The 14,840-nt window shown below is 42.1% G+C and overlaps 1 protein-coding gene across 1 annotated transcript in view; it reads right to left on the minus strand.

The window, feature by feature from the left end:
* Positions 1–10,562, minus strand: part of LOC106578330 (proline-rich protein 12) — a 60,513-nt gene extending 49,951 nt beyond the window's left edge. Inside the window, exon 1 of the mRNA XM_014157027.2 lies at positions 9,665–10,562. Coding sequence (XP_014012502.2) covers positions 9,665–9,747 — 83 coding nt within the window. The 5' untranslated portion in view covers positions 9,748–10,562. The remainder of the gene's footprint in view (positions 1–9,664) is intronic.
* Positions 10,563–14,840: the final 4,278 nt, after the last annotated feature.

Genomic DNA, 14,840 nt, shown 5'->3' on the forward strand with positions numbered 1-14,840 from the left:
GGCTGAAGTGGAGCAGGTTGAGAGTTGCAAGTTCCTTGGTGTCCACATCACCAACAAACGATCATGGTCCAAACACACCAAGAAAGTTGTGAAGAGGGCACGACAACACCTTTTCCCCCTCAGGAGTCTGAAAAGATTTGGCATTGGTCCCCAGATCCTCAAAAAGTTCTACAGCTGCACCATCGAGAGCATCCTGACTGGTTGCATCACCGCCTGCTATGGCAACTGCTCGGTATCTGACTGTTAGAGGGTAGTGCGTACGGCCCAATACATCACTGGGGCCAAGCTTCCTGCCATCCAGGACCTATATACCAGGCGGTGTCAGAGGAAGGCCCCCAAAAAATTGTCAGAGTCCAGTCACCCTAGTCATAGACTTATCTCTGCTACCACACTGCAAGCGGTACCGGAGCGCCAAGACTAAGTCCAAAGGGCTCCTGAACAGCTTCTATCCCCAAGCTATAAGACAGCTGAACAATTAATCAAATGGCCACCCGGACTATTTACATTGACCACCCCTTTTGTTTTTACACTGCTGCTACTCGCTGTTTATCATCATCATCATCATCATCATCATCATCATCATCTACGCTTAGTCACTTTACCCTACCTACATGTACAAATTACCTTGACTAAGCTGTACCCCCGCACAGTTACTCGGTACCGGTGCCCCCTGTATTTAGCCTCGTTACTTATGTAATTCTACTGTTACTAAATGAAGTAAAAATACAGTAAATATTTTCTTAACTCTATTTCTTGAACTGCACTGTTGGTTAAGGGCTTGTAAGCATTTCATGGTAAGATCTACACATGTTGTATTCAGTGCATGTGACAAATAACATTTGATTGTTATTTCAGTATAATAAATTAGCAAAAATGTCTAAAAACCCATTTTTGCTTTGTCATTATGAGGTATTGTGTGTAGATTGGTGAAAAAAATACAATTAAATCCACTTTAGAATAAGGCGGCAACGTACACTAACAAAGTTGTAGTTTTTACAGTAAAAACGCACAGTAATTCCAAGTTTTATATATTAAAAATATTTTGTAGACTGCAATGCATCTTGGTTCAACGAATGATTACAGTTTATAACAGTGAATGTTACGTAAACAAAATACAGGCACGATGATTTACAGCTAATACCGCTTAGTCTAGGCCCATTGGATTATGGGTCTGTTTGGGTGAATTCTTTTAGAAGACCTCTAACACTGAAGCAGCCATCAGGTGGGTTAAATCATATTTTACGACGTAAAAAAAACCTACAGAATCACATAGCCTATTGTAAACAACTGGCCATTTGGGCACATCTCGCTTTCCACATGCCCAGGCAGTCTCGTGATGGAAGCGAACATCTGCTATTACGATCAGTAGGCTACATGAAATTTGTTGAATTTTTATATAAATCTTCTCAAGGCCTCTAATGGTTCTTTATCAACAGATCAGCGTCAGAAGACTATCTTTAAAAACACCTTCAATTACGTTGAACCTGTGCCATTGTATTTAGGCACTAATGAGTGCTTTGCCCAGAATGTCCCTATTAGAAGTCGACCGATTATGATTTTTCAACGCCGATACCGATAATTGGAGGACCAAAAAAAGCCGATACCGATTAAAATCGGCCAATTTTATTGAAAAAATTATATATATATAGCCTGGTTCACCAACTACTTCTCTCATAGAGTTCAGTGTGTCAAATCGGAGGGCCTGTTGTCCGGACCTCTGGCAGTCTATGGGGGTGCCACAGGGTTCAATTCTTGGGCCAACTCTTTTCTCTGTATACATCAATGATGTCGCTCTTGCTGCTGGTGAGTCTCTGATCCACCTCTACGCAGACGACACCATTCTGTATACTTCTGGCCCTTCTTTGGACACTGTGTTAACAACCCTCCAGACGAGCTTCAATGCCATACATACAACTCTCCTTCCGTGGCCTCCAACAGCTCCTAAATACAAGTAAAACTAAATGCATGCTCTTCAACCGATCGCTGCCTGCACCTGCCCGCCTGTCCTGCATCACTACTCTGGACGGTTGTGACTTAGAATATGTGGACAACTACAAATACCTAGGTGTCTGGTTAGACTGTAAACTCTCCTTCCAGACTCACATCAAACATCTCCAATCCAAAGAACACAGAGGGTGTTCTTTAATGGAAGCCTATCAAATATAATCCAGTTAGAATAAGGAACTCCCCAGGGTAGCTGTCTAGGCCCCTTGCTTTTTTCAATTTGTACTAACGACATGCCACTGAGTAAAGCTAGAGTTTCTATGTATGCAGATGACAACACTATACATGTCAGCTACTACAGCAACAAATGACTGCAACACTCAACAAAGAGCTGCAGTTAGTTTCAGAGTGGGTGGCAAAGTTAATCCTAACTATTTCTAAACCTAAAATAACTGTATTTGGAACAAAATACTCACTAAACCCTAAACCTCAACTAAATCTTGTAATAAGTAATGTGGAAATTGAGCAAGTTGAGATGACTAAACTTCTTGGAGTAACACTAGATTATAAACTGTCATGGTCAAAACAAATTGATGCAGTAGTAGCTAAGTTGCGGAGAAGTCTGTCTATAAAAAAAGCGATGCTCTGCCTTCTTAACAACACCATCAACAAGGCAGGTCCTACAGGACCTACTAACCTACTAGTTTTGTCGCACCTTGACTACTGTTCAGTTATGTAGTCAGGTGCCACAAAAAAAGGACTTAGGAAAATTTAAATTGGCTCAGAACAGGGCAGCACGGATGGCCCTTGGATGTAGACAGAGCTTATATTAATAATATCCATGTCAATCTCTCCTGGCTGAAAATGACTTCATCACTACTTTTATTTATGAGAGGTTTTGACATGTTGAATTCACCGAGGTGTCTGTCTAAACTACTGGCACACAGCTCGGACACCCATGCATACCCCACAAGACATGCCACAAGAGGTTTTTTCTAGAGGTCGGTCGATTAATTAGGGCCGATTTCAAGTTTTCATAACAATCGGTAATCTGTATTTTTTGGACACCGATTTGCTGATTAAAAAAAATATTTGACACACCTTTATTTAACTAGGCAAGTCAGTTAAGAACACAATGATGGCCTAGGAACGGTGCGTTAACTGCCTTGTTTCGCATTTGCGAAAAAGGACTGTCATTGCTCCAACGTGTATCTAACCATAAACATCAATGTCTTTCTTAAAATCAATACACAAGTATATATTTTTTAAACCTGCATATTCAGCTAAAAGAAATCCAGGTTAGCAGGCAATATTAACCAGGTGAAATTGTGTCACTTCTTTTGCGTTCATTGCACGCAGAGTCAAGGTATCTGCAACAGTTTGGGCCGCCTGGCTCGTTGCGAACTAATTTGCCAGAATTGTACGTAATTATGACATAACATTGAAGGTTGTGCAATGTAACAAGAATATTTAGACTTAGGGATGCCACCCATTAGATAAAATACGGAACGGTTCCGTATTTCACTGAAAGAAAGAGCCTACAACTATTTTACCACTGTTTCGCGTTGCTCTGAGACAAGCACGACACAGGGATTCTTTAGCTAAATAGCCCAGTACTGTACCGCCGGACATCACGGTGTACAGCGCCATATTTTCCGTTCCATCCTATCAGAAACCCAGAGGGTTTTTAGTTTTTCATGGAATAGAAACACCATAATATTAACCTCTCTGGGCTAGGCGGGACGAATTCGTCCCACCTACGTAACAGCCAGTTGAAGCCTGTGGCGCGATTTTCAAAACCTTAAAAATCCTATTACTTCAATTTCTTAAACATATGACTATTTTACAGCTATTTAAAGACAAGACTCTCGTTAATCTAACCACACTGTCCGATTTCAAAAAGGCTTTACAACGAAAGCAAAACATTAGATTATGTCAGCAGAGTACCAAGCCAGAAATAATCAGACACCCATTTTTCAAGCTAGCATATAATGTCACAGAAACCCAGAAGACAGCTAAATGCAGCACTAACCTTTGATGATCTTCATCAGATGACAACCCTAGGACATTATGTTATACAATACATGCATGTTTTGTTCAATCAAGTTCATATTTATATCAAAAACCAGCTTCTTACATTAGCATGTGACGTTCAGAACTAGCATACCCCCCGCAAACTTCCAGGGAATTCGCTAACATTTTACTAAATTACTCACGATAAATGTTCACAAAAAGGATAACAATTATTTTAAGAATTATAGATACAGACCTCCTCTATGCACTCGATATGTCCGATTTTAAAATAGCTTTTTGGTGAAAGCACATTTTGCAATATTCTAAGTACATAGCCCAGGCATCACGGGCTAGCTATTTAGACACCCAGCAAGTTTAGCACTCACCATAATCATATTTACTATTATAAAAGTTTGATTACCTTTTGTTGTCTTCGTCAGAATGCACTCCCAGGACTGCTACTTCAATAACAAATGTTGGTTTGGTCCAAAATAATCCATCGTTATATCCGAATAGCGGCGTTTTGTTCGTGCGTTCCAGACACTATCCGAAATGGTAAAGAAGGGTCGCGCACATGGCGCAATTCGTGACAAAAAAATTCTAAATATTCCATTACCGTACTTCGAAGCATGTCAACCGCTGTTTAAAATCCATTTTTATGCCATTTTTCTCGTAGAAAAGCGATAATATTCCGACCGGGAATCTCCTTTTCGGCAAACAGAGGAAAAAAAATCACAAAGACGGGGGCAGCCAGGTCACGCGCCTAAGCCCAGAGTCCCTTGATCGGCCACTTGAGAAAGGCGATAATGTGTTTCAGCCTGGGGCTGGGATGACGACATTCAGGTTTTTCCCGGGCTCTGAGCGCCTATGGACGACGTAGGAAGTGTCACGTTAGAGCAGAGATCCTTAGTAAAAGATAGAGATGGCAAAGAAGTTCCAGAAATGGTCAGACAGGCAACTTCCTGTAAAGGAATCTCTCAGGTTTTGACCTGCCATTTGAGTTCTGTTATACTCACAGACACCATTCAAACAGTTTTAGAAACTTTAGGGTGTTTTCTATCCATATGTCATAAGTATATGCATATTCTAGTTACTGGGTAGGAGTGGTAACCAGATTAAATCGGGTACGTTTTTTATCCGGCGGTGTAAATACTGCCTCCTAGCCCTAACAGGTTAACCAAATTAATTAAGCAAGTACCAGTCTAAAGTCTGGACACACCTACTCATTCCAGGATTTTTCTTTATTTTTACTATTTTCTACATTGTAGAATAATAGTGATGACATCACAACTATGAAATAACACATATGGAATCAGTTAAGAACAAATTCCTATTTACAAGGACAGCCTACTCCTTCCTCCCCAACGGGAAACCCGGTCTCCCGCGTGCCCCGCATTCTGTAGTACAGACATGGCCTGCTCTCCTTTATGTAAGGAATTAGGCACGTTCCCATTTAAACTACAGTATGTATTGTAGACTGCACAGTAGCCTAATAAACAATTAAACACATTTCGTTAATAAAAATACTACAATAGTAAAATAATCAGTTGGTGACCGGTTAAACTGATTCTACATTCAATTTCGTCTTTGAGATGCTCAAACAAGTGTGTTTATCTGTAGTTGTTCTTCAACAAAAACACAACAGGCAAATGCATATGATCATCTCAAAAACAAAAGTAGATAGCTAGCTGAAGGGTTGGGCGGTATCCAGATTTTCATAGTCATACCATACTTCTCTCATCCCGGGATTTATGGTATTACCGGCATAGTACATAAGAGGGTGCAAAAAAACAACAACAAACAACAACAAAAAAACATTGGGTGTCTATTACCAGAATGCTGACAAAATCTGCACAAGTAATAGCAAATATCAATGGAAGCTGCTAGCTAAATATGCTAATGAGCACAAACAAAAATAAACTAATTGTTTAGTTCTTATTTAATTCTCGCGTCTTGTGACGGCCGGCCGCCCAACAACCTGCCCACTTGACCCTATCCCCTCCTCTCTTCTCCAGACCATTTCCGGAGACCTTCTCCCCTTCCTCACCTCGCTCATCAACTCATCCTTGACCGCTGGCTACGTCCCTTCCGTCTTCAAGAGAGCGAGAGTTGCACCCCTTCTGAAAAAACCTACACTCGATCCCTCCGATGTCAACAACTACAGACCAGTATCCCTTCTTTCTTTTCTCTCCAAAACTCTTGAACGTGCCGTCCTAGGCCAGCTCTCCTGCTATATCTCTCTCAGAATGACCTTCTTGATCCTAATCAGTCAGGTTTCAAGACTGGGCATTCAACTGAGACTGCTCTTCTCTGTGTCACGGAGGCTCTCCGCACTGCTAAAGCTAACTCTCTCTCCTCTGCTCTCATCCTTCTAGACCCATCTGCTGCCTTTGATACTGTGAACCATCAGATCCTCCTCTCCACCCTCTCCGAGTTGGGCATCTCCGGCGCGGCCCACGCTTGGATTGCGTCCTACCTGACAGGTTGCTCCTACCAGGTGGCGTGGCGAGAATCTGTCTCCGCACCATGCGCTCTCACCACTGGTGTCCCCCAGGGCTCTGTTCTAGGCCCTCTCCTATTCTCGCTATACACCAAGTCACTTGGCTCTGTCATATCCTCACATGGTCTCTCCTATCATTGCTATGCAGACGACACACAATTAATCTTCTCCTTTCCCCCTTCTGATAACCAGGCGGTGAATCGCATCTCTGCATGTCTGTCAGACATATCAGTGTGGATGACGGATCACCAGCTCAAGCTGAACCTCGGCAAGACGGAGCTGCTCTTCCTCCCGGGGAAGGACTGCCCGTTCCATGATCTCGCCATCACGGTTGACAACTCCCTTGTGTCCTCCTCCCAGAGTGCTAAGAACCTTGGCGTGATCCTGGACAACACCCTGTCGTTCTCCACTAACATCAAGATGGTGACCCGATCCTGTAGGTTCATGCTCTACAACATTCGCAGAGTACGACCCTGCCTCACACAGGAAGCGGCGCAGGTCCTAATCCAGGCACTTGTCATCTCCCGTCTGGATTACTGCAACTCGCTGTTGGCTGGACTCCCTGCCTGTGCCATTAAACCCCTACAACTCATCCAGAATGCCGCAGCCCGTCTGGTGTTCAACCTTCCCAAGTTCTCTCACGTCACCCCGCTCCTCCGCTCTCTCCACTGGCTTCCAGGTGAAGCTCGCATCCGCTACAAGACCATGGTGCTTGCCTACGGAGCTGTGAGGGGAACGGCACCTCCGTACCTTCAGGCTCTGATCAGGCCCTACACCCAAACAAGGGCACTGCGTTCATCCACCTCTGGCCTGCTGGCCCCCCTACCTCTGAGGAAGCACAGTTCCCGCTCAGCCCAGTCAAAACTGTTCGCTGCTCTGGCACCCCAATGGTGGAACAAGCTCCCTCACGACGCCAGGACAGCGGAGTCAATCACCACCTTCCGGAGACACCTGAAACCCCACCTCTTTAAGGAATACCTAGGATAGGATAAAGTAATCCTTCTAACCCCCCCCTTAAAAGATTTAGATGCACTATTGTAAAGTGGTTGTTCCACTGGATATCATAAGGTGAATGCACCACTTTGTAAGTCGCTCTGGATAAGAGCGTCTGCTAAATGACTTAAATGTAATGTAAATGTAAATGTAAATGTAATTGCAAAGACAGGCAATCCAGCTCAAAGTTATACATATGTCGGTAGAAGCTACCGAATGTCATTGTTGGTGAGTTTGGATATTTACAAGCGAAAGTGAATGAGAGACATTGTGCAAATGAACAAAGTTGACACATGCAGTGTCTGTGTGGAGTCTGGAGTCACTAGGGCAACGGGCCTGCCTGCTGGCCAAGAACAGAGAAGAAAATGCACGGAAATCAAGCAGCGGCAGCTGTTCACATGTCAAAGCACTTTGGATGAGTTCTCAAACACTATATGATGCCCCGTCACCTTATTAATTAAGCCACTTGCTTAGATATCTGACGGGTCGCGTCAACACAGAACTCTACATTTTTCCACGCAATAAATAATTATCAAATGCATTAGAAATATCATGCTCCATTTTGTAAACGGAGATCGAAAATTCTTCTTTTAATTTCTTCTCAGCATCAGACTAATGTTGTGCTTCAGTTGTAATTCTCCACTCGGATTAGAATTCACAAATGCCATTCTATCAGCAGACAGCGCTCTGACTGATGTGTAGCTACTTTTCTTGGTGTAGCCAGCCTACTTTTCTCCAGTAGATTTAAAGATGAACCTTAAGCAAATCAGTAGGAAATGTAGCTGGCTACATTCTTTCTTTTATAAACATTGGAAACATGATGGACATGCATAGTTTTTGCAAAAATGACATTTTTCATTGTAAGCTAATTTACTGGTGTGGCTGCCAGCCAAATAGCGTTGCACTTCTGATGCCATCTGATGAGAATGACATTTCCTGCCTAATGTGGTGCACTAATGTATTTTCTGTGAAGTAAAACTGTAGTGCACGTCCCTGATCACTCTATTTAAGCAACAAAAAAACCTATTGACTTTTAATATAAAACTCGACCCCTGTCAATAAACAGCTGGACTCCGGCTTTCTCTCGTCGCGTTATTTACAAATAAATACGTGACTGGCTCTGTAGAACTACCGTAAGCTTCATACTGTAAAATAATGTGACATGAAGAACTCGATCTGCTTTATCTCCTAACGTATTGCACAAGTTGGCGGCAGGTATTTACTTAAAAAGTAACTACAAGTATTTAAATGTATTTTCAATGAATTCAATAAAATAGTTAACGGTATTGACAGTATTGAAAAACCATGCCGTGTCTATTTCTAAATAACCCAGTATATGGTATATACGGTATACCGCCCAAGCCTACTAAATAGCCAAGATCCGACCATGTACCATGCTAGCTTTTGTCATTAGCTAGGTAGCCTACTAGCTAGCAAACCAAATCATATCATGGTAGATATGGCATGATGGCAATATGTTGAAAACACTGATAAGATAAATCAAAATAAAAACTTAGCTACCTAATGTATTTGATCTGCTATCAGGACTGGGTGTAATGCATTTTAACTTAATTATGCACAACAACCTAGAGTTGTGGTGTTATTTTAGGAGCCAATGTGTTGACTATCAATCATTATCGTTCTTTAGAGCACGAGAGCTGGCAACATTCCACCACTGCCACCTCGCTCTAAATCACTTGCAAGCAAACTATTTACATTGTAACAACTTTGCTACATCACAGGCATCTCAGTTAATATGTGAAACTAACGTATCATGCAATGTCACAGGAGGAAAAACTAGAAAGATACAATGCCCAGTTTGTAATGGAAGTTTTTGACAAATGCAATAGTATCGTGTGCATTTACCTATGAATAAAATATGGGCTGTTTTCACAGTCAATGTGTCAAACTATTCTAAAATGATATACTACTATAATTATTCTAATGGTCCCCCCCGTCTACCTAAAACCATGCTTTTATTCTGTCAATCGCATTCTATACATTTTCAAGAGCCCTTACAAGCTAGTCCCACCACCCCCACACCGCTTGCTCCATTCCATTTATAATACTGGTAACAACGCGATGCTGCCTGTAGGCAGGTTACAGATCGATGTCAATGTACCAAATGAACGACCAATCGATTACATACACGCAAAGAGAATGCAATATATTAGCTAGTGTGCAAACATTATCTGGACTGGATCAAATGCTTACCTTGCTTTCGCTGATCTGTCATAACTCCATCCGGCTCCTGCGCCCAAATCACCGAACCCTGTTCCCGGGTAATTTCTATCCATTTTTCATTTATGAGAAATATGTGACAAGGACGAACACTCTGAGTATTAGGAATTTTCACAGAATTGGGGTATCAGTCTTCCCCGTTTTCGATTTTAGACTATTTTCCCCGTTTCATTAGAAAATCCTCGGGATTGGAAAACAGTATATTGAAAGAGAAATGGAGGAGGGGAGAAAACTGGACAAAAAAGGGGGGTTAGGGGATGTACTCCAACCACCTCCAAAAATCAGTCTCTCCTTTCCAACACTTTTCTCTAAATATAATTTCCACAACTGCCAAATTGCAACGACGCTATGCACGATCATGATAAATTATCGATAAATCGCAGAGAAACATTCATGCCGTATACCATCCCCTTTATTGCTAGAGCAAATGCATTGATCCGCGACTGAAAAGATTAACATCGATATCTCACGACTGTTCCAAATAGTATCAAACGATAAATGATCATATAAAAGTAATCGTGATTTATTTAGAATGCAAAATGCCTTCCCATCCTGAAATCGTTGTGGGCTAGCAGATGCTACTAGTTAATAGCTAGCTAGCCCTGTCGACGCATCAAAATAAAACTGGGTTGCTATTTATATAGCCTTCTACCGTTCCTTCTCTTCTTTTACATTACAAAATAAAGATTACGACGATATCGCGACATCTGGAAACCATAATCTAAATTCCGAAAATCGATGAAGACGTAAAGTAGGCCTCGTTTTTAATATTTTTTGTCTTTTTCCTCGGAAGACGCCATTTTTGAAGGCGGCTGGCTCTCTGTCCTTTCTCCCTCCCCTCGCTCACGTCGCTCAAACACACGCGCACTGGGTCTGCTGTGTCCTCCATTCACCGGTTCTCACGCTAGTTACCACAGCGACAAAGTCATTACCCCCGCCTATTTCTAACTTTCCTCTTCTTAAAATCTGATTTTAAACCTAACCTCAACCACACTGCCAACTTTATGCTAAACCTTAAATTAAGGCCAAAAAGCAAATTTTTGTTTTCATGAATTTTTAGGATATATCCAATTTTGACTTTGTAGCTGTAAGAACTAGTGGAAACCGTTGTCATGAGAAGGGGAGGGGCTGGATCCTCTGATGTTACATCCAGTATAGCATCCAGCTCAGAGTTACAACATCCTGCATAGCGTCTGGATGACTTTTACATACTGTGATACCTACTGCAGCCCTCATCCTCCACCCGTTCTGCCAGTCACATTGTGTTAAAGGTCCCCAAAGCACACACACCCCAGCTAGCGACTGGAACGAGCTGCAACAAACACTCAAACTGGAGTTTTATCTCCATCTCTTCATTCAAACTCAACCATGGACACTAACTGATAGTTGTGGCTGCTTCGCGTGATGTATTGTTGTCTCTACCTTCTTACCCTTTGTGCTGTTGTCTGTGCCCAATAATGTTTGTACAATGTTTTGTGCTGCTACCAAGTTGTGTTGTTGTCTTAGGTCTCTATGTAGTGTTGTGGTGTCTCTCTTGTCGTGATGTGAGTTTCGTCCTATATTGTTATTTTATTTTTCATCCCGTCCCCGCAGGAAGCCTTTTGTTAAACCGTCATTGTAAATACGAATCTACTCTTAACTGATAAGAATCCCCCTACATGTCATGCTAAAATAAAAAATAACAGTCCCTCAACTTCTCATGCCAAAATAAATCCTGCGATTTCGATTTCAAGAGTCCCTCGATTTGTCATGCCAAAATAAGTCGTGCTGTTTCCAATTTCAACATTAAAGTCCCTCGATTTGTCACGCTAAAATAAATCCTGAAACTCCCATTTCAAACTAAAAGTCTCGCAATTTGTCATTCCAATATAAAAGTTCTGCGATTTCCAATTTCAAAATAAGAGTCACATTTTATTTGTCACATGTGCCGAATACAGTAGACCTTACAGGGAAATGCTTACTTATAAGCACTTAACACACAATGCAGTTAAGAAAAATACTTAAAAAAAAAAAACAAGAATAAAAGTAACATAATTAAAGAGCAGCAGTAAAATAACAATAGTGAGGCTATATACAGGGGGTACCGGTACAGAGTCAATGTGCGGGGGCACCGGTGTCGAGGTAATTGAGGTAATATGTACATGTAGGTAGAGTTATTAAAGTGACTATGCATAGATAATAACAGGGAGTAGCGGCAGCGTAGAAGAGGGGAGGGGGAGAGGCAATGCAAATAGTCTGGGTAGCCATTTGATTAGATGTTCAGGAGTCTTATGGCTTGGGGGTAGAAGCTGTTTAGAAGCCTCTTGAACCTAGACTGCCACTCCGGTACCACTCGCCATGTGGTAGCAGAAAGAACAGTCTATGACCAGTGTGGCTGGAGTCTGAATATTTTTAGGGCCTTCCTCTGACACCGCCTGGTATAGAGGTCCTGGATGGCAGGAAGCTTGGCCCCGGTGATGTACTGGGCCGTATGCGCTACCTTCTGTAATGCCTTGCGGTCAGAGGCCGAGCAGTTGCCATACCAGGCAGTGATGCAACCCGTAAGGATGCTCTCGATGGTGCAGCTGTAGAACCTTTTGAGGAGCTGAGGACCCATGCCAAATCTTTTCAGTCTCCTGAGGGGGAATTTGTTGTGCCCTCTTCATGACTGTCTTGGTGTGCTTGGACCATTTTAGTTTGTTGGTGATGTGGACGCCAAGGAACTTGAAGCTCTCAACTTGCTCCACCATATACAGAGAAAACCCTGCAGAGTACACAACTTGTGGGAATTGGTACCTAGACCAAAAGTAAATAAGTAAAATGTATTTGCAATGCTTGTTATTTTGACCATTGCAACTATCAAACTACCATTGCAACTTTTTGGAAAAGCTAGCTTGTACCTTTTACATAAAGTCAATGAGATTATGAACTTAAAACTTGATCTGAATATAATCATGTCACTTGATAATTTTGTTTATAAAAGGGGAGTTTCATATTTTGCCTCATACTGAGCTTGGACGGTCAATATGAAACTGTAGGTAAAGTCCATATCTCTTGCCAAAAGCAGTGTCTGGCAGGGGGCTACCAGAGAATGATAGAGGCCTCTACTGGCCAAACGACCGTATTAGCATGGGTAGCACCTTGGAGGAGTTTCTTCATTTTAATGTAGTCAACTGGGTGGGACTTCCAATTTCATTGGCTAATCCCTCCTGTTGACCATGTTGGACTCATGTCCCACTAGGTCATCAAGAGGGATCAGCCAATGGTGAAAAAGAAAACTGACAACATTAAAATGGATAGCCTCAATGGCGCTGCCCATGCTTTAAGAGATGCTATAATGGCACAGATGAGTCCTTTATCTACCTCTATGGAGGCTACCTAAGGATTGGAGTGGGTAAGTATCTGCCCTGTGCCCTGTGTATGTGGACAAGAGGAACAATGAAAAAGCAATCCTCTGGGTCCTTCTTCCCTACAATTACATTTCCTGTTTAACATTCACTCTTTACCAACAGAAGTGACAGCATTAAATCACTAATGCAATGTGTCAGATGTCTTGTGTGGTTTTTGGTGTTATCAGTGGAGGCTGCTGAGGGGAGGACGACTCATAATAATGGCCAGAATAGAGTTAATGGAATGGTATCAAACACATGATGTGTTTGATACCATTCCATTCACTCCATTCCAGCCATTACACTCCAATCCAGCCATTATTATGAGCCGTCCTCCCCTCAGCAGCCTCCACTAGATGTTATACAGGGAGGGAGCAGATGCACACCATTCCTGATTAGGAACTGTACAGTACACAGGTGTCCCGCTCTGGCTGCTTTCATCAGAGGAGTTCTGCCCCCTATGATTTATGATCCTGCAAGACAAACAGAAAGGCAGGAGTGAGTAAAGTGGATACACGGAAACACATGAGCAGCAATGTATCCAGAGAGACAGAAGACAGCATGACTGAATAGGTTAAATTACACATGGTGGTTTATGAAAGTAGACACTTAGCTAGCTATCATCATCATCATCTGCTAACTAGCTATGTCAGCTAACGTTAGCTTACTCTTGAGGTCAGACTAGGGTAGCTAATGTTAGCTAGCTAGCTAGCTAGCTATGGATAAGGGAAATGTTCAAAACAACTAAGAATGACTATGGTTAAATTAATGTAAATGACTGTCTAAGCTAGCTATGTTCACTATATTTGTCTAATATACACGATCAACCAGCTAACCTTAATATAAGGCTTGCTAGATTTAGTTCCACTGTCATCCAGCTAATGTTGGACTTAACTAGATTTATGTTTTGTATCCATTCATCAAAACTAGCTTGCTGAACAAATTCTGTGAACACCCAACACCATGTCAGGTGTGCCCAACCTTCTTTGACGTGAGATCTACTTTTTCATTTGCAAGCCTGATGAGATCTACCAGTCTCTAAACCAACCAACAAAATGTATTAAACGCAACACACCACTGAGTGTGGACCTGCTGCTATGATACCTATTTGATACCCAAATATAATGTGGATCAATAACATGTTTTCCACAAATAAGTGCAACTCATTTCATTTCCTACCTTAGTGTGACTTGGCATAGGGTGGAGGCAAGTCGTTTTTCATAGTCAGGGCTGTAGCAGCTTGTTGCAAGTTTCATGCAGGCCACAAGGTGGTCATCAGTCATAACAGATCTGTACTTGGACTTTATTATCTTCATGTGAGCAAATGCAGACTCACAGAGGTAGGTTGATCCAAAAAGGGCTGACAAGTTGAGTGCACATCTTCTTATGTTGGGATACTTCATCTCAGTGGTTGCCCTGGATTTCAGCTGAATGTCATTTTAAAGGGTGACAATTTCAGTTTCTGCTATAGTTGTGTCCAACTGAAAAAGTGATCCCATTTTGGAGGCAATGACTTCCACATTTATGTCTGTGCCAAGCGGAAAGCACATATAAGTGGCAATAGGCTCAAGTGATGCAAAGTCAGTGAAACGACTGTCAAACTCAGATAAGACGCTCTGGACTTGCTCCACGTAAGGTGCACTGTCAAGCTGTGCTGTATCCTTGCCCTGACGTTCAGGTTCTGAATGCATGTGTTGACAGAAGTGCAGGTCCTTACGTTGAAGCTTTCTTGTGAGCAGTTGTAGTTTGCATTTAATAGTGTTCACAGAGCTGATCATGTC

This window comes from Salmo salar, chromosome ssa19 (assembly GCF_905237065.1).
Source record: "Salmo salar chromosome ssa19, Ssal_v3.1, whole genome shotgun sequence".
Lineage (NCBI taxonomy): Eukaryota > Metazoa > Chordata > Actinopteri > Salmoniformes > Salmonidae > Salmo > Salmo salar.